Source organism: Poeciliopsis prolifica, unplaced genomic scaffold (genome assembly GCF_027474105.1).
Source record: "Poeciliopsis prolifica strain line A6 unplaced genomic scaffold, Auburn_PproV2 SCAFFOLD004, whole genome shotgun sequence".
Taxonomy (NCBI): Eukaryota; Metazoa; Chordata; class Actinopteri; order Cyprinodontiformes; family Poeciliidae; genus Poeciliopsis; species Poeciliopsis prolifica.
In genome coordinates, this window is record NW_026562379.1 from 4,779,409 (window position 1) to 4,806,210 (window position 26,802).

General features: G+C 41.9%; 2 protein-coding genes across 4 annotated transcripts; one reads left to right on the plus strand and one right to left on the minus strand.

Moving 5' to 3' along the window:
• Positions 1 to 1,730: 1,730 nt before the first annotated feature.
• Positions 1,731 to 7,442, plus strand: LOC129358734 (protein FAM124B). Of its 2 annotated transcripts, none has more exons than XM_055027850.1 (8): positions 1,731 to 1,847; positions 1,943 to 2,103; positions 3,217 to 3,248; positions 3,584 to 3,793; positions 4,030 to 4,425; positions 4,567 to 4,763; positions 5,198 to 5,360; positions 5,796 to 7,442. In XM_055027850.1, the coding sequence occupies exons 2-8, from the start codon at positions 1,982 to 1,984 to the stop codon at positions 6,362 to 6,364; spliced, it is 1,689 nt and encodes a 562-aa protein (XP_054883825.1). In that variant the 5' UTR covers positions 1,731 to 1,847; positions 1,943 to 1,981; the 3' UTR covers positions 6,365 to 7,442. The 2 variants fall into 2 exon arrangements, with proteins under 2 accessions (XP_054883825.1, XP_054883826.1); XM_055027851.1 differs by having other exon boundaries at positions 1,782 to 1,851.
• Positions 7,443 to 8,736: 1,294 nt separating this feature from the next.
• On the minus strand, positions 8,737 to 26,161 carry mmp28 (matrix metallopeptidase 28). 2 transcript variants are annotated; one of them, XM_055027852.1, is made up of 8 exons: positions 25,923 to 26,161; positions 23,642 to 23,718; positions 23,083 to 23,270; positions 15,502 to 15,723; positions 14,025 to 14,270; positions 10,739 to 10,882; positions 10,478 to 10,645; positions 8,737 to 9,730 (listed from the first exon to the last, which is right to left on the minus strand). In XM_055027852.1, the coding sequence occupies exons 1-8, from the start codon at positions 26,061 to 26,063 to the stop codon at positions 9,336 to 9,338; spliced, it is 1,581 nt and encodes a 526-aa protein (XP_054883827.1). In that variant the 5' UTR covers positions 26,064 to 26,161; the 3' UTR covers positions 8,737 to 9,335. The 2 variants fall into 2 exon arrangements, with proteins under 2 accessions (XP_054883827.1, XP_054883828.1); XM_055027853.1 differs by having other exon boundaries at positions 9,447 to 9,730; positions 10,492 to 10,645.
• Positions 26,162 to 26,802: the final 641 nt, after the last annotated feature.

The window sequence follows — 26,802 nt, forward strand, 5'->3', positions numbered from 1 at the left end:
TGGTGAAGTTTTCTAGCAATATTAGATTTCTTCTGCTGAAAGAAATTAAAAGAGGGGAATATAGTTTTGTAACAAACACACAAAAAAATCCTGTTTCTTGTGGCCTTTGGAGAGACCTGTCTGTTTGCCAATTAGCTACACACAGTGAAGAATAGCAAACACGGGGCTACATGGAGACGGAGAAAACATCTGAACTCACTCCCCTGTTTTAAATGTTGATGTCAATGTGTTATGTTTGTGTTTCGTGGCACAATAATGGCTGTACAGGTTGGACAGTCTTGGCCTTTTCCTCACAGAGGAGTTTTAGATATAATAAAAAGATGAACTGTGGTAACTGGTGCAGACCTGCTTTACAACCACGGCAGAACACATACATCTTGAATATTTCAGGAACAGTGATAGTTTTTAATTTATTTTGAAAGTTTGACTGTTTTGGGGTTTATTTTACATCTTCAATAGAGTGCACATCTCTCGCAGCTGACAAATACTCAATGCCATTTTCAGTAACGTGGCCAAGTCTATACCGGTGAGTAGAGCGAACAACAGCTGGTGCTTCAAAGCGTACGTTTATATTGTGGCTCCATCGTTGAAATGAAAGGCCTAAAAATCATGCTTCTCATGGCACTTTTTTTTTTTTACTTTAGGCTAGATCAGCCCAAAATGATCTCGTCGAATAAGAGGCTAGTTGTGTTGCAGGTTTCCAAGATTTTATTTCCAAATACATTTTGAACAGGTGGAACTGGTCACACACCATGCTCTAAATGTGTACAAATTGTAAAATAATAATTGTACTCTGCAAAGGTGGATTGTACAGGGCCTTGTTTTCATCATAATAAATGTAGAGATAAAAAAAAACATTTTTGTTTGGTTTGATTGCATGAGATTTCTAAAAAATAAAAAATGCATTCAATTTCAGGGAGGATTTGAAATACTTCCCTCCTTACTTGTGTAGTTAGTGTAACAAAACACCGATAACTTAAATCCACAAACTAAGAAATTTAATGAGATTTTTGGATTGTTAATTCTACTTTGTGTTCATGTGAGTTTACTATATTGCCACCAGCACAGAACTGATCAACTGGAACTGGTTGATATGAGAGGCAAGTGACTTTCAAAATGATTTAAGGAAGCCATAAAGAGTTGCAATAGTTTTAACTTTGCAGGTTTATAGCAGAGGTCGACGAAAGACCCACAAGCAGTAATGAATACTGCAGTGGATGGAGTGTGAAGAAAAGGTGCATTGGCATTAAAGCTTTCAGTATGTGGTTTACTGGTATGAGAATGGTACCAGTACGCCATAAATCGACATGCAATTTTACGAGATTTGTTCTGATGATTTCAATTTAGAAACACAAACATTTCAGATGAGTATTAGTTTGTTTGGTTTTTTTTTTTATTCCTACAAAAGAACTAAATAACTGGAATATATTCCCACCAATCAGCAAACGGTGCTGATCTTTTTATTACATGAGGTTAATTACAAATTGACCACTCTCCCGATATTGCGGATTTAAAGCGCCTTATCATTTCTGGGTCTAACTCTTCTTTCATAGGTTTTAATGCTCTCAGCAAACAAGGTCTTAAATTTCCAGGGTTAAGAGCCTCCCGTCAACACGTCCCCGACACATTTAAATCTGTCCAGGCCGTCTGCTGTCTCCTTTGTCCTCCCATATTGTGGGACTCTTGCCATCTGCTCTGTTATCATTATTATAGGCGGCTTTGGATTTAAAGTCGCTCCTCTCCTTGTGCTCCCTTTCGCTCAGAATCGACTCCCCGAGCAAACTGTAGGCTGTTTTCTCCAAACCGCTGCAGCGAGGGTTTCTCCTCCTGTTTTTGTACTTTCTGGAGTGAGTACGTTTCTTTTTATTCTGACGATGTGCGGTTGCCTAGTGACGTCAGCGTCCCAGTAAGATCCCGGTCTCCGTTGTTTCCCCCACTTTAGAAGGCTGTGGAAACCAGCCAGGATGTTTTACTCTGCTGGATGGGCTCGCTGGAAACGCTGCTCAAACTTTCAGCTTGGAGCCCAAATGTAAGGAGAGTGGACCTGACGATGTGGCGAAGAGCCGGGGATGAAAACGTGGACTCCGGAGCTGACACAGCCGAGTGAGTATCGGCTTTAGCTTGCGGCTAAACGCGTAGCCGAACAAATTCGCTTTCTAGCACACAATGGACCTTAATTTGCCCGGAAAGCCACATAACTGGCTTAAACTGTAAAAGCCCAAACTATTTAGAGGTTTTTAAGACTTTCTTGGGGCTGTGAGTGCAGTTTTTTTCTGTGTGTGTCGTCTTTTCCTATAATTACACTTTTTTTCAGGTCTTGCAAGCTAACAGATAAAATGTTGTCATGGTGACCGCAGGAGCGGGCTGGGTTCCAAACACACATGACCACAAGATGGCGACAGAGCTTCGTGGTTTGAATGACTTCTACAGAATTACAGATGTTTTGGTGATTCGTGAGACACCATTGGGTCATCGATAGACTTTCTGTTGCACCTTTGTTACTTTATTTGTAATAGTTGTAAAATCTAATTACGCGATTTTATTAAAACTTTTTATTTTAAGCTTCAGTGAGCTACTCAAAATGTAAAAATATTTTTCTTCATTGCAAAGGGAAACTAAATGTTGTGGGGAGTTTTTGTAGATTGTGATGGCTGTGGGAAGGAAAGATCTGTGGTAGCGGTCTGTATCACTGCGCCTTTGTTTCTAATGCTCTCTCATAAAAAGGAAGGACAGGGTTGTCCGTCATCTTTTGGATTTGATGGTAAATCTTTCTTTGTGTCATCATTTCTGGAAATTCCAGAGTTGTCCCCAAAAGAGAACCAGACGTTGAGCCTTTTCAGGTCCCTGGCTCTGATGCTGCAACCCCGACAGATGGTGGCAGCAGCATCTTGCTGCAAACCTTGATGGATCTTAGTTTACTCAAGAAGTACATGCTTTACTTCTTTGCCTATGAAGGATATAAATTATGATCTAACCCGGTGCCTCATAAAATCTATAAGCAAATTTTATTTTGCTCACATTCAAGATGAGAGGATTGTTGCCCACCATGACTCAGAGTGGCCCATCATCTCTCTGTAATCTCTCTGTATTAACCTTATTTAATTTATATCTTAATATTTTTCCCTTCAGGTTTTGCATTTGTTTTTAATCAATAATATGATGATCCATTTTTTCTTTCTTCCACCTAGTGACTTCTCATTATTTCACTTGTTTCAGATCTGACGGCAGCAGAATGTCGTCGTCTGCTAGTAAGTATTCCTTTACTCATGTAGGAATAAAATAATTTCTCAAAGGACCTTTTTACTCTTGTAAAGCTGTAAAACATGTATGTTTGCAGTTTGTTATTGTCTTTATCTTTACATAACTTACATTTATGAATTTTTTTATCAAAGTGACAGGAGATGTGAAAGTATATTTCTTCAGAGCTTATGCTGTTCTCCTAACTCATAGGAAGTTTATTCTTGTCAAAAGCAATACTAAACATATGGTGTTCCGCTGAATTCATGCAAACTTGCAGTATGCTGAGAATGTGCATTTCCATTTTATTTAGTTTTATTTTATTCATGACGACTTTTCATCCTAGGTGAGCTTATGAGCGGCCGGGCCAGGCAGCACCGCCAACAACCACTCTTGCCGATAAACCTGCATTTGCTGGCCAACCCTGGAGATTCTTTGCTTCTGCAGCAGACGCTGGACCGCCTGCTGCGCTGGCTGTGCCCGAGCCTCCGGGTCTTCCATGTATCAGAGAGGGCTTCTGCCTTCAGAGCTCACACTCACCTTCGTCCTGTGGCCGGTGAGGATTTCTGCTATCCCTCATCTTTCATCGCAAAGAATTCAAGTAATCGTTCAATAGCAAGGAGAGATCAAGGAAATTGAGAATTTGATGACTGCAATCAACCGATATTAAAGAAAATGAAGTGGCACGTTTTCTAATCTTCTGTTTATTTAACTGTAATTTAGTTTAATTGGTTCTGCTTTTCTTGTGACTGTATTTGTAAAAATCCAACCGTTGCCTACATTGTTTTTCAGACTACCCTTCTCTGGCCATCACCTTCTTCCTCCATGAAGCCTACGGAGAGGAGCGGATCCTCAAAGTGCTGGACTTCTTCCAGCGCCCGCCCTGGCAGTACCATCACACTGAGAGCTGCGGCAGCCGAACCAGAGGGATCCACATCACTTCCAGCAGTTCCCCCTCCAACGCGTTGCTGCGGCCCTACCTCCTGCCAAGCAGAGACTTTTACAGTCTGGGCCCCGGCATGCCTGTGTGGGGGGTGCGACCCGTGCACTGTGGAGGAGAAATCCTGCGTATAACGCTGTACAGCAGCGATGACAACTATGAGGACGCTGTGAGGTTCTACGAGACGGTTCTGCAACGACAAGCCGAGGAGCAGAAGGCTGGTTTCTGCTGGTTCACCCTCCATGCAGGTTGAATTTAAGTTCTTTTAACCTTCATTTAAGTGAGAAATCCAGCCACGGATTTTAAATGGTGTCCCACAATATATTCCTCTGTTTTGTTTTGCGTCATCACATGTGTGCCTGCTGCTCCCTTTTGTCCTTGCTGCATAGAGCCTGGTCTCTGCCTTCAGCTGGCTTTAAAACAGCTGTCTCCAGGGGTTGGAGTGGAAGCATGCAGCTCTGCTGTGCTGCAGTTCAGTGTGGAAGAAGTGGGACAGCTGGTCCCCCTGCTGCCCAACCCCTGTGCCCCCATCAGTGATACACGCTGGCAGACTGAAGACCTGGATGGTAACAAGGTCCTCTTTCAAGTGAGTTTAAGAAATTATGTGTTTAAAAGTGTGATGTTTTATAAATTATGAGCAGTGGATACTACTACTGGCTCTAATTGATTGTTTGTGACCAAGCTGTGTATTTCTGCAGATAGCAGTAGAGCCACACAGAGAAGGCAGAGGAGCTTAGCATCTGTTTTATATTTTTAAATGTAATAAATATTTAACAACTTTTTTCAGTCCTGTGATTATTCAGCTGGATCTGGTTTAGATGTCTACTATGACACTCCTGTTTTGTTTTTATTTATTCTGATTTTTTGCTTTGAAGTAAAGCTGTGCTAGAGAGATTATATTGAATGAAACTGAATGAATCTCTTTAAAAATGGAAAAGGAAAAAAAAAAAAACTTTTAATTACTATGCTAAAATTTAAAGTTTTGGGGTAAACTACAATCCTTCTCCTCCTGTGCTGCAGGTGAAGGCTCCAGCTCAACCACATCGACCTCTGACCTGTGCGTTCCCTCTCACCTGCCTCAGTTTGCCACCTCAAGGAGTGCAGCTCCGGAGCGGCGGTCACGGAAACGGTTTCCTGCCATGCGGCCTCACTGCTTCCCTGACGATGCAAACTCACAGGCAAGGTAGGTAGTTACAGACTGGACTCATTTTGGTCTGTGGTCTGGGGCCACAGACCAGATGTGGCCCCCGACAGGAGTGCTTTCAGCCCTGATTGTAGAATTGAGGTTGAGCAGGCCATAAAAAATAATTCAGAGGGCTGTAAATGGCCACTAGGCTGCACTGTGGAGGCCCCTGATCTAAGCAGTTCATTGCAACTCTGAACTGATATTTTTCTGTATCCTAACTCTGCTGCAAACTTCACAACTTTCTCCCTGACCTGTCTGCTGCGATTCTGTTTCACTAACAAACAGAATCACAGAGGCCTTAACAGAACAGCTGCTTTTGCATTAAGATTAATTGACTGTATTGGATTTCAAACTATTAATGTAAAAGGAACTGAATACAAATTCCTGTTATTGGCAACATTTTATATGAGCCTGCTGATGTATGTTTGCCAGGAACCGGACTGCGCGGCGAGCCTGTTCTTGACAAGCTGCTTGGAGGATGTGGAGGAGCAGAAAGCCAGGGGTCAGGCAGCTGCTGCAGCACCCCTCCTGGAAGCTCCTGTTACTCATCTCAGCGCAGCAGCCCCGCTCAGCTCTCCACCTCCAACCACCCCGACTCTCCCCTGCGTCCCTCCGTCACCCGCTCTCTCTCCCATCTCCTCCTGGAAGAGGAAGAAGAGGAGACCAACGTCGACACTGGAGACGCCGTCTCTCCCCTCTCAGACACCACCGTCGCAACCATCACTCGCTCCTCCTCTTTTGACCTCTTGAGGACTCGTAACTCTGAGAGGCCTTCAGTGGCTGTGGAGCAGCAGGCCAAGGAATTAACTAAATGTTTGCCACAGACTCATATTAACCATCAGGCGCCCTCTGGTGGCTGCAAAGGTGCAACAGAGAAGATCAGGCCCACTGCAAGGGGACAAAGGCCTTCACAGAAGCTGTTGGCAGAGAACAGCTCATCGACAGAGCTGTTGTCTCCATACATAAACCATGAGGAGCCAGTCGATGAGTTCTTTATCTGATTCCCCGTCGTATAATCTGTCCACAGGTCACAGTGGTGCATCCTGATAAATGAGGGCCTGTTCTGGAGAACGAAACGTAGCAAAGTGAGGCGACCCGCTTCACCCAGAGGTGTCTGAACCCTTTAAGTGGCTATACTGGTATTACTGGTTCATGTTTTACAACAAGGACACTCTCCAGAGACCCAGCAACTTTGAGATTATGTCAGCAGTGCAGACTGTTAAGCTTTTACAAAGTACTTTACAATAATATTCACCTTAAAGTTTTTCTCATTTCCTAATGTTGCTACCATGAACACCAATGCATTTTATTTGGATTTCAAGTGATAGACCAGTATAAAGTAGAGGATAATTTGGAAATTGATGACAAATTATGATTGTTTTACATTTTTCTTTTTGTCATAAAAAAAAAGTATCAGCTCTGATCAGCATCCCTGTTACTGCTGAATGAAAGAAGTCCCACAGCATGATGCTGCCACCACGTTTTCAATATAAGACTGCTGTGGGAGCTTTCCTCCAGTGTTTTGCATGTGATCAGACCTTCTTCTACATGTTTGCTCTGACGTCTTATAACTTTCGTCTTCCCGCTCTTCCTCTATGGGTTTGCAGGTGTGCCATATTCTTTCTATTTTCAGATGATGAAACTCCATGAGATGTTCAAAGCTTGGAATATCACCAAACCCTTCCTGCATCTCATTTATTTTTGGTGATTTTTATTATTTTTTTTATGTTTACCGGCAACTACTGCACTTTTTACCTGATATCTGCATTTCACTTTTCAGATTTGTATTTGCAAAAAAAAAAAAAAAGAGTAACCCATGTAACCTTTTTCTTCCATTTGATGGTTATTTACTTTGTGTTGGTCTCACATACAATCCCAATAAAATAAATGTAAAGTTTGAGTGTAGTTAAAAATGTGACAAAATTCAAGGGGGATTCATATTTTTGCAAAGTATTGCATTTGGATTTTCAAATGATGTATGTGGTTAACAGATTTCTGTCTAAAATCCAAGTCGGGCAGAAGATTTCCTGCTGCATAGGAAAGTTTATACCTGAATAAAAATGATACTAATCTAGAATACAGGAACGGTTGTGCTTAATTTTTACCTCTCTGTTAGGAATTACTGAGACATCATTACTAAAAGGAAGAACGCACATGGACTCAAGCCATATGACAACGATCAGCTATGATTGACAGCTGACCGCCAGTGACTGGAGTCAGTGGACTTTCAGCTCATCTTTTTGTCTGGTCAGTAAATGCACCAACATCTAACCACTACCAAGTTGAGCTAAAAACACTCTTCAGTGTGGTTGTTGTTACAGAAAGAAGACTCAGTAATGAGTAATTTGACAGGAAGTATAAAATGTGTATTAAGCTGTTTAAAAGGAAACCATTTTCTTTGGAAATATGTTTTATATGTTGAATGCTAATTCAAGCACTTTTTTTGTATTGAGCTCAAGTTTTCCGTGTACAAAGAGGAGCCTTCTGCTTTAAGACACAGAGCAGGAGTTGTGAACGACAAGCCACTGGCTACAGGACAAACTTTGATCACTGTCGCCTTTGTATTCCTAATATGAATAAGTAAGGATGCAGGAAATCTAGAAAGAAATATTTGTTTTTAAAGAGAAATCTAAATCAACAGGGGAAAGCTTCCTTGCTTCTTCAGTGTGAAGTACTGGCCACAAAGCCCTGATTAGTGCACCTCTAGTCTTAACTCTGCAAATGCTTCTTTTTTTTTTTGTTGTTTTGTTTGGTTTGTCACAGAAAAAAAGAGCCACAGAAATCCCACAGTTCAAGTGGAATATGAAACATGAGAGGTATCTATATGGATTTCTCAGATGTCTGTTATTTTTACCAACCGTTTTATTTTTTTGCTGAAAAAGCAAGTCGAGACACTCCTTTCAGGAAACGCTGAAAAGTTCTTATTGTAAAGCTACACATTTAACAATAGAACCTTTATTTAAAAAGAAATTATAACTTACATTTACAAATGTTTCAAAGTCTCAAAATGAAGGCTTTTTTTCATGAAGTGAAAAAAAATCTGTGAAGTCTCTAGATATTTCAAAATAATACACATCGTTACAAACGCATCTGGTTTTGTTTTAAGCTCACAGAGTTTTAATAGTTCATCTGGAGAATGTCATCAGGTATATTTCCATATCTGAGCGTTCTTCTGCTGAAAGAGCATGCGTCTTTTAACACAATGTTAGTCCGGTGTTGATGCTCCAGCCTGGTTTATCAAAGCCGTTTATTTGAAAGTGCCAGCTTACTGCCCTGTGATACAGCAGCATGTCAGAGATGATCGGTGGCTTTGTGATCAGGTTGTCAGGTTTGGCTAATTTACCAACTGATTATTTAAAGCAGAATGTCCCAATAAAACAAAACATTTCATCTTTTTAATGTATCTTAACTCATGTTGTTGCATATAATAATAACATGAAGCTTTATGATGTTCATGCCTGCTTATATATATAAAGCATATATATATAAAACCACTTCACTGCGCCCTCTCTTATTGCACACAGGCCTATCACATGGAAAGAATAAAATCCACCAAGTGTCTACTCTTATTTGGCTACTATTTGTTCCCACAATGTTGGAAGCTTTGGGCTTTCTGTTGGGAACATAGAGAACAGTCACAGGTCAAAGTTCACACACATAACCTGCCACAAGTAAAGGTGACTGAACAGGCTATGACTAAAATATATCATTTCTCTTAAAAAATATAAACCAAATAGACTGTTGCACTACCAATTTGAAATTGGCAGGTCAAATCAAATCTGCATTAATTCGACAACAATTACAAAATTTGCAAATACCTCGTATTCAGTAGTATAAATACTGTGTATGCTAATGGAGCGTCGTCACTGTCAGGATCCAGTTGCAATTTAAGAGCTTTTGTTCTAAAAAAGTGCAGGACCTTTCCTCAATGTGAATACATTGCACTTTTAATTTTGCAGCTCCCCCTGGTGGTCAGAGAATACTATTACTCCGAGGTATATTACTGCAGCCAGTCCAGCTTAAATCCTTGGCCCACTGGCCCTCTCTGGTGACCCGCACCTTCACAGGGTCGAACCTCCAGAACCGTTGGTTTTTGAACAGGTAAAGTCGGCCGTCGGGACGGGTCAGCGCCCCGTTGGTGCCCCGCGGCAGGCCGGTCCAGTCTGTCAGCCGGCGGGGATAATAGGGCTCCGGGCGAAGAGTTTTAAGGTTGAGCACGAAGTAGCGGGAGCCCTTGAAGAGCACCATGTGACCCAGAGGGGTGTAGTAAAAAGCGCAGTCCAGGCGGCGAGGCAGACCCAGCGCCTTGTTCTGCATGGGGAAACCCGGGTCCAGCACAGTCCCCGTGTAACGCCACATCCGCTTCCCTGCAGGACAAAAACACACCGAGTTCAAAAGAAAATCTTAAAAGAGTGATGTGCATTTTTTATTAGTCCCATGTTCTCTGGTACACTTCAATAAAATCTGATACAACAACTAACTAAGTCAACTAATTAGCCAGCAGGTCTACTCACTATGCAATGCTCACTGCAGAAAGGTCAGGGAGAAAATGTAAAACCAGGTTAAGATTAGTAAGCAATAGACCAAACTTTGAATGGCTCTATGCAATGTTCAATTTACCATCTGAAAACAGAGCCGTCCACCTAAACGCGACGCGCTGAGAGATTATTAATAAAAGAAGTAGTTGAAATATACTGATACTAAAAGATTCATGGAGTATGAATTCTTTCACAAGGCACTGTGGATGACTCCTCAGAACGGAGGCTGTTTGGTGTACAGTATTAGAAATACAATGTACCACATAAGAGCTTGAATTAGGCTTTGAAAGAGCTTCAGTTGCTAATAGAAAACCTATTTGCACGCAGCAGATGAGAGGACTCCGACGAGACAAGTCTTTGGCTGCGGGACACTTCAAACGATTCATCAGCCTTCAGCGCAGAGGAGACACTAATTCAAACCCACGGCTGAAGCTCCAGAGCAGCAAGCTCTTTAAATAGCGTTTCGCTCCATAAATGACCCCATCGCAATCTATTTTTGGGACCTGCATCACATATGTGTTGGCAGTCGGCAGGTTAGGTGAAGTATGGGGTCCAATGAGCTCAGCGAAGCAGCACCTTTGAAAAAATACCACTTGGAGTCCAGAGGGGAAAAGGCAGCAGCTTCTATCGCCCGAGGGAGGCCAGGCCAGCGCTGGCGGAGGAGGAGCGGGTCGCTCGCTCTGCCTTCGGCCGATACCGTCCAGAACCGGCTGCCCCGGAACACCAGCACTGTCTGCTTCTCATCTACACACACGTCACCGCAAGAAATGAAGCATTTTATATTAAAACAGACAAAAAAATCCAGTCCTTCTGCGCAATATTTCATCTGGACCTCACCCACAGTGATGGCATCAAAGACCCCCTGGCAGTACAGAGGCAGTCCTGGGTTCTGGCTCTGGAGCTCGGTGAACTCCCACTCCTGCAGCGCGGCGTGTAATACCCGTCCGGGCAACCTCACCGGGCGATCAGCCAGCGGTTTCCCTGAAAGCAGAAGCAGAGCCACCCGTCGGTCAAAGTCAAGGCGTCAGACAGGACAGGAGGAATCCGTCTGATGCCACTTTAATGACTGCGCTGAAGATTCTGAGGACTCTTTGGGTTCGTCTCATTTCCCCTCTGCGTTAGACGCAATTAAAAGGGTTTTATAAATCAGATGTTATGGGAGATCAAACAGGCAGTAAATCCTGGGAGAATGCTAACATTTAAATTGTTCCTTACAGGATGTGGTGAAGTCGATGTAAACCGATGGATCACGTCGAGCAGCGCAGGAAATAAACACAAGACTTTAGATAAAACACACAGTGGAATCCTGAACAAACCAGATTCAGTGCAACACTAAAAGGTTTTCCATCCACGGTCTTCAGACTTCATCACTTTATAATAGACGCATGCCTGCAAATTGAGAAGAAAACGAACAGAACAAGGCCACATGTAAACAACGGCTGCTTGAGCTTGATTTTGTTGGCAAAGAGCTGGACAAATGTTTGCGCGAGAGTCGGATAAGATCAGCCTCGCAGTGAACTGGAGGAAGACTGCAGGAGAAATGGATGAATACACAACACAATGGATGGCAGGACAGAGATAAGGTCTGGAAGTCTGACCGCGCTCACACATAAAAACGCTCTCGTAGACTAAATGTTTTCAAAAGCCTTCCTGGCGAAATCATTTTCCAAGCAGTTTGTTCTTGCAAAAAATTACACTTTGTTTTAGATTTTTGGACGTTAAGATGTATATCAAATTGTTGAGGAAGTTTCCCAACTCTTGAAGAACGTTGCGCAACAAGAAGACAACTACAGCTTGTTCTGTTTCTGAGCTCCGAACAGAATGAGACAAGAGTCTGAATAACGTTATCATTAAAGGCAAAAGATGAGTCTTTTGTCAACTATGAACATCAGTTATTTTTAATGAGAAGCCCTGTCAACATTTTTATAGTCCCATTTGAATAAAATATGTTCAAAGCAACAATTTATTCATCGTATTCCAGGTTAAGACCTTATTAATGCTGACTGATTCATTCTGCCATAAACATGCTTCTCCTGGACCTGCAGGACAGCTGCAAGTCAGAGCAGCAGGAAAGCTTCTCTCACAAACACGATTACACCTGGCTGAAGGTTTTTCTGCAGCACCAGCAGTCCTGTCTGCATCTGTGTGAGAAGCTGCTTGACATTTATGTGGGAGCAGCTGCAGAAATTACAGCCGCAGGGTAGAAATTATGCACAGATGAGTTTGCAGGGGGGGGGAAAATCCAGCTGCAGTTTGCTAAGTTACACCTGAGTGGCAAACAAAAAGACAGCAAAATTGTAAAGACTAATCACTGTATTTTACTGTGTTTTTTTTTTTTTTAGTAAGATTGGGTGAGGGATGCTTCTGAATCTAATAGGTGAGAACAAAATATGTCCAGAGGCCAAGCAGATGGGAACTGCTCAGATAAGTAGAAGCTCGCCTGCCTGCGAGCTTCTACTGAGCCCAATCTCAAATTCAGAGCTGCATCATACAAATGATTGCGACTGTCCTGCAGGCACGAAGGCATTCCTGCAGAGTGTAGCTGCTGTGCACCGGAGGCTCAGGGTCAAAGCACAGAAAGATCCCACAGATTCAAGAGCAACGCCTGATCACAGAGGTGACAGAGGAACTGTGTTTGGTGTGAAAAGACACGACGACGTGTTCTTGTTTTTTTTCCCAAATGTTGCAGTGAGTCCATTTTCCAAGAAGGTGGGGAAAAAAAGAAAACCCAACAATGCAGAACGACGCATGTGGAAACCTGCCTTTGCGCATGCCAGGAGTTGCGGCACACTCCCTGGAAACAAAAAACTGTTATACAGACGCACGCGTGGCCATGAGGAGATGCTCCTACTGCAGCTGTCTGTCACAACAGAACTGACTGACAGAAACTCCCAGAGAAACGCTGTGAGGCACAAACAGGCCGCTGGGTGTGTTCAATGAAGCTCGCAGCATTGAATCTGCGTAAGAGAGGTCAGAGAGCGAAGCCCATCCTGCTTCAAAAGATAAACTCAGCACAGAGAGGGGATGTTGTGGTTTGGATTAGAAGCTGTTCCCATGTTTGCCAGGAATTCAGAAAAACTCACAGACTGCAGAAAGTCCTCTGCTCTTCGCATCAGGCCTCTGGGTTGCTACATTAAAGCTGTGAGGTTGATTACACAAAGGCTCTGAATGTGTACAATGAATCACTGTGAGCCAAACAGAAGTCAGCTTTCAGCTATTTCTCATTTCCAACCCGTTTGCAAAAACAAGCTCAAAGTGAAGTGCCGTAAATATGCCGCTTCTGCTCACACCTGAGTGACTCCTCACTGTATCCCATTATGGAGTCACGATACAACAAGAGTGCACAAAGTTTAACTTTTGAGTCTAACTTATGCTCAAGAATATTGCTGTGTGTAAAGTTGGAATCATTGTCACCAGGATAATCGATGATGAAACACCAAGCTGTGTCCAAGTTTCAACCATCCAGCTCAAGTAGAAGTTTTATTGATATAGCACTTTTTCAGCAATAAGGCAGTTTAAAGTGCTTCAAGATTTTACGTTGAGGTGTTAAAGGGGCCCCTTCAAGATCCATGTAAAACTAAACAGCTTTAGAATAAATTCTAGCAATTTTTCCACTGAAAGTGGACTCTTTCAATATCTGTGGATACACAAAGAGCTTGTTTTCTATTGCTAGGAGACATTTGTCATATATTATTTATCTACTTATTTTGGAATATATGTATGTGTGTGTAACTGTAGTGAAAACTCACACTAAAATCTAACTTTTGTACCACTACTGTACAGCAAACAGTCATCGTAAGGATTTATAGAGTACAGTAATTCCCCTCATAACAAAAAAAAAATCCAAAAAGGACATTTATGTCTAGAATAAATGTATGTAAACCTCTGACATCTGTATGCAGCCAGTCGCTGTCTGACCTTTTCTTGCCCGGTCCAATCCTGATTTAATGAGTGGCATTACAAAAGGATTATTCTTCACCTGGGTCTCCTCAAAGACAGTCTGCTTTCATAACCATTATGGGTTCCATCCTTTGTTATGTCCTTGAAGCCAGACAGATTTGTCATTCGGACATTAAATCTGCAGCCACCCCACCCTGGCGTCACAGAGCGAACATGTTCTCACCGTAGAGCTGCTGCACTGCAAGGATGTCGTCCCAGCTCAGGACCAGGCGGCGGCCCAGCTTCCTGTAGTACGGAGACATCAGAGCATGCCGCACAGGGGAGTGCTCCAGGCCCAGAGTGTGTCCGATCTCATGGGCGGTCACCATGAACAAGTTGTGGCCCTTGTGTCCGTTCAGCGTCCATCTCTCCGCCATGTCGAAGTGGGCTTCTCCTCTGCGAGGCAGGAAGGCGTGAGCCAACGTCCCACCTGAATGTCAGACATGAGACGGTTGCATATTTACCGCATTACAGCCGACGACTGCACCTGCACAGGCCGGTTTGTTTCTGACTGCTGCTGCAAACTGTTATTGCTCAATTAGTTTAACATTAAGGGTACAATAGGCTTGAGGTTTTTATTTATTTTTAATTTGTAGCTTCTTATGCGTTTGCTGTTCTAATAAATGTAGCTGTAGCTGTGAGAGAAGCTGCTCAACATCCTGTCTGCCTTCAAAACTAGACTTTCCATTTTTGACAAAGTTTATAATCAGCTTCCTTGGGTTATCCTGGGCATAATGACATAGTGTCCTTACTCTGGCACTTATTCCTACTACTCTCCAGTCATGCATTGTCTGCAGATAGTGCTGCTGACATTAACTGTAATCCTCCCAGCAGCTGTTAGACTCTGTAACCATCGCTGCTCCCACCGAACTCAATAAGTGTTTACATCATGGATATTGTCCACCTTTCATGTAACGTAAACAGTCTGGCTCCTGTAACGCATAAGCACACATGCCGATTCTTTACAGCTTTAAAAAAATGATTCTACTCAGTTGCACAGTCCTTGTGTCAGAGTACACTATTTTTGATAACTGAACGTTTAAGTCATGATCTCCTCTTCAAGGTTTTGCACGTTATTCTTAATCGTGCTTGTTGTCTGGCTTTATATATTTTTAATAGTCTTATCTTTGTGTGAACCCACATGTCACATTGCTGCTGTTTTTATGCAAATTTCCCCAACGTGAGTCAATGAAGCATATTCTATTTTTCTATTTTTTGTTGTTGTGAATCAATAAACTGAATCTAAAACTGATCATAAAGGAAATAGACTGAAGTTGTGCTGTGCATGGAGCTCTTTATGCAGGATTAAAAGAGAAAGAGCGTGCTAAAGGATTGTGCCTGTGCTCGGTATTTGAGGGTCAAGTATCACTGAGCTGGACTAATTAGGTCTATTTTGTTCCCGGCCTGTAGTCACATGTAATAAATAAATCTTTAACAAGAGTTACTTCTGTGTGCCACATTGTAGGAATGAGCTCAAATCACACATTACAATATTATATATACGTATGTAAACAAATGAATTTGGTTCTTTAATGTTATTTTAGAATAAGGTCATTATGTTTACTGAACAAACTGTTCATCATAACAACAATAATAATAATAATCATAATAACTTTGAAATCAAAGTGCCATATTTGTGTTGTCCAGGCTGTGACTCCGACCTGGTCCATCAAAGGCATTGCTGGCCCCGTCGTTGTGGTCCCCCTCATAAAAAGCCAGCCGAATGTCTGCGGGGCCGTGGGGGGCCTCCCGGAACAGCAGGTCAGACACATTACTCCACAGCTGGAAAGCAGTTCGCACTGCCAGCCGGACGGAGCCCAGAGACAGGTGGCGCGGCCAGTTCACAATCTGGTAGGTCAGCTGTCGTTTGTACCACTTCTCAGCTGCAGAACAAACAACAAGCAGATGTCAATGTTAGGCATAATTTGGCAAAATGTTACTGATATGATTATTTCTGAGAATGCATCAACCAGCATGCGTCACCGTGGTCATGGAGATGAATAGTCTGAAAGGAGTTTAAATGCTAAGTGAGACCTGCAGAATCTAAGGCGTAGCGCTTGGACTCTGCAGGTAGCGCTTGGACTCTGCAGGAATGAATTAAACATTCATTCCACCAGCTGCCTTTCCAGTTTACTTTGCCAAAATATTTTCTCTCCTGGGGGGAAATTACTGTAATATCATTGTGACTGGATGATGAGTGGGCTTCAGTAGTTTGGAAATAGGCTTACAACTCTTCCCAGATTTATGTGGAATTGCTTCTCAATCCTGATGCATTTCCCTCTTGACACATGTATGCTTCAGAACAACAGAGAGCCAAAATGTTCACAGACAGTCCGATTTGCTGATGATCATCTAATCAGATGCCTTTATTTAACTGACAGCGCTTGGCTGCTTCTTCTTTTCTTAAATGCAGTTTAGGCATTTAACTTATTTTCCCCCAGGACTGTTTTGACACCAAAGGAAATGTCACTTTCCTCTGGTTTTATGCAGAATTATGGTATATTTAGTCTTTTTTAATGGAAAGGACTGTCTGGAATATATCAAATGGTAAAAAGTAATAAATCTGCATCTAACCACATAGAAGACTAAGTGATCAACTGAGTGAAACAAACATGTTATAATACAGAAAATCACCAGAATCCAAAACAAATATTACATAATCAAATAATCATTGACTTCAACAAATACAGATAATTTCCCAGGGAAAATATTACTACATTTATTTTAGTTTACCTCCTTTTATGCAAACTGATTGAATTCCTTTATTGATTTGGATTTTGTCACACTTTCTACAACACAATGAACAGGATTTGGAAAACGACTCTTTATGCATGTTTTCTTATTCATACAAAGTTATTCACAGGTTTTTACATATTTAAATAATCTTACAAACATATTCAAGGATCATAAAAATGCTTGCCTCAAAGGACCTTCCCCCCCAACCCCCCCAAGTTTCTCTATCATATAACAATCCAGTGTGAATTTCCAGGAAATGTTTCCTGGAGGTTTCCTGGAGGAAGCCGCCTGCTGTTGTTCATGTCTTCAATTAAACATTCATTTGTCAGGCTCCTATTTGAAGAAGATGAACAGGCTGTGTGAAAATCACAGGATGTTACCCATGTCAGCTTCCAGCTGAGTAAACGATCAAAGTCCTGGCTCCACTAAACGTTTGACCTCAGCACGAGTCAGTGGTTTCTGCGCTTGGACTTAATTACACGTGTCGCCGGCTTCTCACATTTGTTCAGTGACTGAAAAATACGGGGTGAAATGAAACCTATCTTTAATTTGCTTGTCGTCAAATCTGTTGTGTCCACACAATTACACAGTACAGCCACGTGGAGTCAAAGCCGACAAAAGAGCAAACACTCATTAGGTCATACGAGTGTTTCAGGAGATCGAGCTGCTGGTTTATTCAGAGGAAAGAGGGAAGCATCTCCACATACGTAACCTGTTAACAGAAATGCTTGTTAACAGAAATGGGAGAACATTTAACACGAGGCAGCAACTCGTTGCTGCGTTGTGGCATCTGGATGTGGAGGCGCCAACTTGCTAAGGTTTGAGCCAAGCATCACAATGAGAAACTAAGAATGAGATCAAGCTACACCCAAAACACGATCAAATCTGTAAACAATGTTTCTGACACTTTATGCCTCCAAGACCTAAGGCTGCTCTGAAGGTCAAAGAAGGCCTGACAGTACGGTGAGTCTATATTGATTTTGCGCTTCCTCTTAACCCTTTAATACTTGCATCATGAATTTTACCCTAAAGTCCCAAGATTATCCTATTGGAGGTTTTGTTGTAACAAAACTTTCAGCGGAAAGTCAGTGAGAGAGACATCACCTGAATGCAATAGCATGTAAACCCTGCAGCAACGTGAACACTTTCTGAAACTGAACAGGTAGTTTCAACTAAATCTGCTGCAAATTTGCTCTTCAGATCGGAACAGGCATCAAGGGTTCACACATACTTTCTGGAGTGGTAGTTTGTCTATTAATTGGCATCCTGAATCATGCATGTTTATACTTGTCAAAATATATTTAAATGCAGGTGGGAAACTATTGCTTATGCAAACAGCCTCCTAAGCCAAAGCAGAAAGCTTTGTTGAGCCACATTTCATTTCCTTTGCACATTTTTTGAAACAATGTACAGCAGAAAGGGGATGTTAGTGACCCGCAAGAGTTAAATGAGTACTGCACTCTGCAAATTACAGAGAGGCCCAAAGAACACCCTGGAGACTGGAAAATATCTGGATATCTGAAGTCATTAAGGCATGGGTTTGGCAGTGACATCAGTTTGTGTTTCCTTATGAGTAAACACACAAACAAAGGCTGTGTCTTAGCAGCAACATGACTGCAATGTGTGTTGGATTGCAGATATTTTGAGTCTTAAAACTATTCAATAGGAGAACTGGAAGTACCCAAGAAGGGTTTGTAAAAGTGATGCTGGACGTTAAAAGAAGGGAATTGTTTCTTTAGAGGTGCTATTGTGGCCCACATGTTCTCCAGTAAAAGAAGATTAAAGAGAAAAACTGCACATTTTCAGTCTCTTTTCTAAGCTCTCAATAGAGCGACTTGCATTCAGCCTGCAGCCAACCAGCATGCGTCGGTCTGCATCCTGAGCTTGGACTCCTCACCATCCCGGACCTCCACTGCCCAACTAGTCCCCTGAGAACTTTGGACGAGCCAGGAAGTCCGACACACAAAACATTCCAAGACTTCCCTTATGGAAGCAATTACCACGGTGCCCCCTATGGCTGAGGTGCAGAATGGAGCGAGATCGTCCGATAGCCGAAGTCATTGTTGTTATTGTGATGGAGCAGAGGGAGTTTGGCTTGCAAGCAGCGTTAAGAAACAAGATTTCTCTGACTCCAAGGTCACATCAGGAGGGTGTGTTGTCTGGGCACCGAGAGTTGATGAAATGCGAGAACTCAAGCAACACTTTAGTTAGAGAATCCAACGCGTATTTAGGCAAAAAAATATTACAAAAGGTTGTTTCTAAAGTGTAGCTGGAGTTTTCATATTACCAGATTTCTGTCCCTTTTTGTGTACATTTGACTGTTGTGCCAAAAACATTTGCTTTCCTTGATATCCTAAGTGTCTTGTCAGTAATAGATTCATCCAGTTAGATGGAGTCCTGCTGCAGGAGGAGCTCACAAGTGCTGGAGGGATCATCTTACTAAACGAGAAAACAGAATTACCACAATATGCATTCATTACCTCTGATATAATCAACGCAAAACACGATACATATTCGATAGTGAAATACAAAGACATAATGGATGACTCAGGACTTTTGCACAGGACGACATATCGTTCAGTCCACATCGTTAAGGACACACCTGTGAATAACATACACACACCTACTGTGTTTTCATCGCTCATGAGCCAGGTGGAATGTGAGTTCTGTAAATATTCAACATTCTTCAGGCTGAGGTTTGCTCTTTAATTTCCTGGAAGCTCGGAGCCAGCAGCAATGTTCCTTCTTGACAAGATCACAACACAGCAGAGGATCCACCTTATCTTAGAGTTAATGCAGCTGTCAGTCCAAATGAGTATTTTAATTCCAACCGATACAATTGTTGCGTTAGCTAAAAGTAACTTTTGGGCCCAAACTACATGTTGCAGACTTATCTGTCGGTCGCAAGATGTGAAAAATGGTATCCTCAAAATAATACTTTTGAAGCTCGAAGGTAAAACTCCAATGTTTGAACACGGACTGATTGCTTGAAAAAAGTGAGACTTTTAGCTGTTTCCATTCACTTTTTTTTTTAACCATCAAATTAAAGTTACTGAGACAAACAGAACTTAAATATACATCAGAGTGAAAATGTCATAACAACCAGAGCAGAAAGTAGTTCTGCTCTGTAAGAAAGTAAGAAAGTAGTTCCTGAAGGCTGTCAGAATTGATTTTTGTAATAATTTAGTCATAAGTGGACATGATGCCACAGACTTCCTTATCCTCACTGGACAAACCAAACGTAGGAATTTTCACCCTGTGCTCTCACATTTGAACTGTAGACTCTGCTATCAGTTCTCTAATGATACATGTTGTATTATGTATTGAATCCCATAATTCAGGCCTGTGATTGTGACCATGTCACTCTGTGGCAACACTGGCCTGGTTTTTTTAAATACACTAAGACATTTCGATTGTGAGCCTGCATGATGATGATCTTGACTTTTAGTGTAAGTCAAGATCAGTTAATAAAAACGTCTCCGAGAGGTGTAACCTGAAGTTATGAAAGAATGTGCTATGCATTGTGTGTCAGGCTAAAATGGAGACACTTCGATGGCATCCAAAGCAGTGAAATTGTGATGCATGAGCCCATTCCACTTGTATGATTTGGGGCCTCTAATGGGGGACCAGTTCAGCAAACAGCACAAACCAATCTCTGAGTTATGGACGTGTTTACCAGAGGGAACACTTCAGGTACGGACATGAAGAAGCAGCAGCAAACATCGGCTGCCACAGCAGCGACTGCATTCCCCAAACATTAACAAACGCTGTCAGAGACGTGGAGGTATGCAGAGGCTTTGCACCTCATCGGGATGGAGGCGTGAGCAGCCAGAGTGGGAGTCTGTTGGCTTCTGGGATGCTGAAAATTTGAATTCACAGACCGACCTTCTCCAGCTATAGATTGAGCAAGATAATGTGGGGAGGGGGAAAAGGGGAGCCTGAGAAGAAAACTGCAACAGTTATTTCTTGAGTTTGTGTTTGGCTATCGCGTTTCCATCAGCTGGAAATAAATTACAGCCTTTACTACCGCATAGAGATTTTTTCTAAATCACCCCAAACTGAGAGAGGGGGCGAGCCAGAGCTCAATTACTAAAAAAAAAAAAGGTTGGCAGAGCTCGGCTACACTCTTTAGACATTGATAAACACAGCAGCAGGAAATTGTGATAATCTGTCATTTGTCACAGCGAGAGAAGGCAGTTAGAGAGCAAAGTTTACAATATCAGTGAGGAGCTGAGCGTGACGTCCACTCGTCATGCTCAGTAATGTACAACTGACCTGGGGCTTTTAAAGAAACAATTGAAATGCTCTTTGCAGTGTGGAACCACTATAAAACAAAAAAACCTTCAGTCATTCCTAAAAAAACAAAATGAAATGTGTGCAGAAGTTTATATTTGTTGTGGATTCTGTGTATTCCAAACAGGGCCTGGATTACTGTATGCAGTTATGTCGCAGGCATTCATATTCACTCCCAGTAATTAGTGGATAAATGCCCTGTTGAAAGGTGCAATTTACCCAAAACACACGATGTGCACAACAACAAGCTTCTGGGATCGTTTAACAAGTCCTCTTGTCATTATTGGTGGAGATTATTTAAATTAGGTGGTTTCTTGACAGCCTTTTAATCGCAGCCCAACATTTGAGCTGAGTTTGGTGCCGACTTGGAAGCAAAATGTTAATCTTTCATTATCCACCTCAAAGCCACCTTAACGTGTGTTTGGAATCGGTTTTCAGTTGCAGTTCACTCAAGGTGAAGTTAAGCTAGTTATAGGTAGTCCTCCATCTTTATTCTGCCATTTGTTCAAGCAATGCAGCACTCCCACTCCTAGCGCTGCGGCATGATACTGCCACTACCATGCAGGTTTTGAAAGGACCTATTTTTTCAGGTCCTTTCTTGTCCTGGATGGAAAATCTCGACTTGACTCATCCAAACACACATTTTTTTGTATTTTAGACAAATAGCTGCATTTTCATCTCGTCTGCCTATAAAATCTTCCTTCAGAAGACATTTTTTCTCATCAGTGTGGACGGCTAAGAACCTCCATGAAAGTGTCAATTTCAGAGGAAGTGAACCTTTATGTACGTGAACCTGACATTGATGATGAAGAAAATGTTGAGAGCGACCCGGTGTTTCGGTTGTTTTCAGTTTATTATAGACCTGAACCATGTTGGTCCCCATTTTGTCTGTTAACATTATCATTCTTTTTTTTTTCATCTGTAGATGCAACAAAATGAACATTATTTAAATGTATAAATCAGACTAACATTAAGCTTTTGGAATAACTTCCCTAAAGTGTCCCCTTTGACCCTCCTTAAAGCAAATAAAATACTGAAAGTCTGGTTTTTTGCCGGAAACCAACCGTCTCAAATTAACTTCCCCATTACTGGTAGGAAAAGTGAGGCCACACCCAAACAGAATTTCACCACTCTGAAGGTAAAAACATGCGAGTTGTCAATGCACAACTTGCTAAGGAAAATTAAGCAAAAATATTACTGGAGGTATTTCTCCCTGGGGCTAAAGATTTACTGCTGCTGTCTGAAAAACCTCACATTTCTCAAAAATCACAGAAACACTGATCAAACAGGGTTAATTGCTCCTTGAGGGAAGCAATCTGTAGACTTTCTCAGGATAGAGAAAATGGCTGAACAACTCTGTTTCCAAAACAAGGTGAGACAGCAGATCAAATGTAAATAAAAGCAGTGTTTCATCATTTTTTTCTATAGAGTTTCATGTTACGGATTTGAAGTTAAGAATAAGTTTCGATGGTTGTGACAGAATCAGAAACTGTTGTCTTAAAACGGTGAAAATGATTCATGTGTAACGACTGATGAAACACTGAAATTCTAGAAAACATTTTGAAGGATTATTAATTTTAAGTTGGTGAACTCGATGCACAATCTTCAATGCGAAACATCATGAGATGTTGCAGCACTTTCAACAGCATGAAACAATTTTTCAGGTCCTTTCTTGTCCTGGTCTTATCTTGTTTTGAGACCTCAATTGAGCATATAGTTTAAAAAAATGTTTGACAGATTAAGATAAGTATTACCACTAAATGAATCCCTGAAAGAAAAAAAAAACAAAGAAAAATGAGGGTATGTTTCCTACAATACAATCTATTACACACAAAAAAAACATCTCCATATAAAATTTTCCAAAATTACAGATTTTTGTCTTCTTCGGAAGCATATTTTGTTGAAAATATTTGACAAAGAACGAATCATCTGAAGTGGCATGATTGCTGCTAAACGGCAGAAGCTTTGCAGTCGGTATCAGACATTCCAGCGGATTCATTTACATCCCTTAGGTCTGTTTAGTGCTTTATGAAGGTGGGACCTCCCAGTTAATTGTTGATCTGTTTAAGACCAAAAAAGGACACACACACACACACACATACACACAACACCTCCAGAGAACAGCTCTTTATCTTTTCAGATATTGTACATAAACACGGCAATAATTCTTCACCAGCATCACATCTTGAAGGTCTGAAGATTTCACCAATTACCTTGGTCTGCAGAGCGCCTCCTGCGGTGCTGCAGTTGTCTTTTTCCAGTAAAGATGACGTTCACCCTCTGGGCCCAGACCTGCTGGCTGCCCTCGTCTGACACCCCACAGCGGGGCTCTGCCATCTGCCTCAGGGTGGCGCTATCAAGTTGCCCTGTGACGGGGAGACGGGAGAGCCACTGGTACTCTCTGCAGAGAGAGGAAACCACGTGTTGGAAATGCAATCATTAGGCCATCAGTGTGCAAATCCCAAAGGAAATCTACCTAAGCTGTCATGGTGAGCAAGGTTTTCTACTCTGCTCTCGGTTAGCAGCACAGAGAGGTTTGTGATATTGGTTCTGAATGGTTCAGAGAAGGTTCGGGACGTGATTCCAGTGCAGATCTGGGGGAGCGTTTTGCGGCGCGGTGGTGTCGTACAGCCCTGAGGCCGGTCCCACTCCAGGCTGACCCTGACACTGACGAGGATCACCGAACACGAGCAGCGGCTCCAAAGCGACAAACTCCCAGGTCTACTCAGTGACTCCTACACTCATTAGAGACCCAACTTTAACATCACTCACCTGACGGCTGATTGCACTTCAACTGCATTGTGAATCTGATGCTCATGATGGAGATACCCAAACTTCTCCAGAAAATCCTGCAACGGCAGAAACAATTATTCTGTTTGCCACTGTAAATACTTATGGTGTTTTTAGTTTTTACTTAAAGTAAAACACCATTTGTCATAATTGCTTAAAAACAACGACATCGAATGAAAACTGGATGAAACAGGGAAGGCCATGACACCAGTTCGGCTGTGTTCCAGATATTTAAAACTAATTCATAATAATTATCGATATCGACTGATATCAAACGTTCATACTGCAATACGTTTTTCAGCTCTAAAAAGCACACACTTTTTTTTTTGATCTACAGAATATTATTTGATATCTTCATAAGAGGGACCACCCGTACACCTAAAAACCCCTGAGGTGTCCCTAAAATCCAGAGGTATTATTTGGAAAGTATTTCCTCCAAACAGGGAACTCAAGAGGAGCTCCAGAGTTTGACACAAAGGAAACATGTTTCAAATGACGCCACGGGGGAACAAGACAACAGATGTTGCATGTCGGTTTATGATTGACCATAATTTGATAACTATGGGTGCATGCAGGAGATTTCATGTTCAGACAACTGCAGCCACAACAGTGATTACAGATGAACAGGAGCTGGAGGAGGAAATGAGAATCAGGGAACATGACACATAACTGTCACGGAAACCAGGAGTGTGAAAGCTTCTTTGTTCCACATGAGACACAAAAATGCCAGCAGGTTTTGCTCAGAGATGAGAGTGAGGGAAGGTCTGCTTGTGTCTATAAGCAGTGAGACAAATTAATCAACCTGCTATCGTGGCTACAGTGACTGCGAAAGTGACTGTAGCTCTCACTTTACTTCTGCTAATATACTTACCATCAGTTCAGAGACAAAAGATTGACTTAGATGAAAAGCTATATCTGAAATTGTGTGCTTCAGTCTAGGTTTTTCTGTTGTAGCTCTGACTGTGTTTTTTGTCCTGATGGAAGGTGAACCTGCATCTCAATCTCGAGTCTTTTGCAGACTTTCACAGGTTTTCTTGCTGAAAAAGGCAGCTGTTGAGCCGGACTTTATTTATGGATTCAAAAGTAGAGAGAGATCAATTAAAAAGCAGTTCAGATTTTTTATTCAGATTTTTTGTTCAGATTTTTTATTTTATTATTTTTTTTCTTGAAAGCCAGGCATCATTTTCTCCCGCTGATAACTGTTTGCGATTTTGTGCTAGTCTATCAAACATTTCAAGAGAACATGTTTGTGATCGCCATGGTTCATAAAATGAAAACGTTCAAGGGGGTGTGACGATTCACCTTTTGCTAATTTGCAAGAAATCTAGTTCACATGAACAAAAGTCGTTGCATGCAACAATGCTCTTTGGTACATTTGTTTCTAAGGGAGTCTGAATTTTAACTTCATGCCACGTCCTGATGTTGCTCTCAACGCTACAGCTGTAGCATTCACAAAACCCTCCGAGTTGATACTTTACCAGACATTTAATGGCTGTAGATATAAAACCTATGTTTTTTTTCTTATTTAAAGCGACAAATAAGTATGTAGGAAAATACATCATGCTCTCAGTTAGGCATAGTGAAGGATCTGTGATGCTGTGGGCCTGTTTGTCTTCCAGAACTTGTAGAAACCTAGATAGAATCAAACAATTTTCAACAATAAAAACAGAAAACAAATCAGATGCATTCTGCCAGTAAGCTAATTATAGATTAGCCGAGTCTTTGCACAGAAAAAAGAATTCAAACCAAATTGTAAAATAAACAGAAAAGGTTCATCACACAAAGTCAACAGTTTTCCACAATTCCCAGACCTAAATCTTAAGGAAAACTGGTTGAGTTGAATGAAATTGTCCTACTGTCTGAAGAGACAAAGGAGAAAGTACCAGGCCATAATTGTGCCACCTGAAATTTTGTTAAAACCATTGAATTTCTTCAACCAGTCACAAAAATGTGTCCAATAAAGGTTAGATTGTTCTGCCATTTTGAGTCTGTGCAACGTTTGAAAGACTTTATTTATTTACTTGGGGTTTTTTTTACATTTTCACATTAAGTGTCAAAATAAATATGGCCAACCTTCTGTTACTCCAGGACGAAAATCACATTAGACTCTATTATTCATAATTCATTGAGATGAATTTTTAGCAGATTTCAAATGTACAAGTTTTCCCCTTAAAGAAGTTAAGAGATTTTTTTTTTCTTGCTTTCAGCATACAAATCGCCACAGTACGCGGGTCATCGGGTGAGTGAGAGTTCAGTTCAGTACCTCTGGATCCAGGAGCGGCGGGGATCCCCGGGCGGTGCTGGCGGCCAGCAGCGCTGTCACAGCCAGGACCCAGACCCTCATGTTCCGCCCGGAGGGCGGCGGCTCATGGCGGGACGAGCGCACCGTCAGCACAGCGCGCATTTCTGCTCGACGCCCGCCGGTCTCCTCATGGTTAAATATGCTGTCAGTCCCAGAGAGCTCACACAGCTGATCTGCATCCCTGACAGCCGCTCTGAGCGCTGTGGGAGGAGGAGGAGGAGGAGGAGGAGGAGGAGGAGGACGAGGAGGAGGAGCACCGCCCCTCTGATCGCTCAGGGCGAAACACCGGCGGGCCAAACAAACACACCGTCCCATTTCCACAATAGAGACCAAGAAATTCACTTTCAAGGACCTCAAAAAGATTACTGATGAAATTTTCAGTTAACGTTCATCAAATATGTCAAGTTTAGAGTGTTTGGATGATACTTATGCAGTATCACATGTTCAGGGTAAATGATCACATGACCAGAGGCTGTATCTTGGTTGCACCTTGGAGAGAGGAAGACTGCCACAAACCTCCCAAAGAAGAGGCTGCTGGCAGTGTATGTTTAAAGAAACACACGACAGAGATTTTTGGTGAACATCTTCTTTAAAGTTTCTGCTTACGGTGTGCAGCTTTGCATTTACAGAAATTGGTTTGGTGTGTGAGCAGGATGTGTAAACATGTTGACGGGACAATACATTTGACCTAGGCACTCTTATTTAAATACATACCTTATTCTTCCAATTCCAAATTTCTTTGTTTTTTGAGATTCATTTTGAGTGTGGTTCTTGGTCTGTTGGACTTAGTGACGGCCAGACAAAGTATACAACAATGATGGAGTCATGAGAAAGATGGAAG

Coding starts and splice junctions, on each gene's coding strand:
- LOC129358734 (XM_055027850.1), top strand. CDS start 1,982: ATGGGCTCGCTGGAAACGCTGCTCAAACTTTCAGCTTGGAGCCCAAAT. Junction 2,104..3,216: donor TCCGGAGCTGACACAGCCGA/GTGAGTATCGGC, acceptor CACTTGTTTCAG/ATCTGACGGCAGCAGAATGT. Junction 3,249..3,583: donor CAGAATGTCGTCGTCTGCTA/GTAAGTATTCCT, acceptor TTTTCATCCTAG/GTGAGCTTATGAGCGGCCGG.
- mmp28 (XM_055027852.1), bottom strand. CDS start 26,063: ATGCGCGCTGTGCTGACGGTGCGCTCGTCCCGCCATGAGCCGCCGCCC. Junction 23,719..25,922: donor CGCCGCTCCTGGATCCAGAG/GTACTGAACTGA, acceptor CTGCCGTTGCAG/GATTTTCTGGAGAAGTTTGG. Junction 10,883..14,024: donor TGCAGTGCAGCAGCTCTACG/GTGAGAACATGT, acceptor TTCTGCTTTCAG/GGAAACCGCTGGCTGATCGC.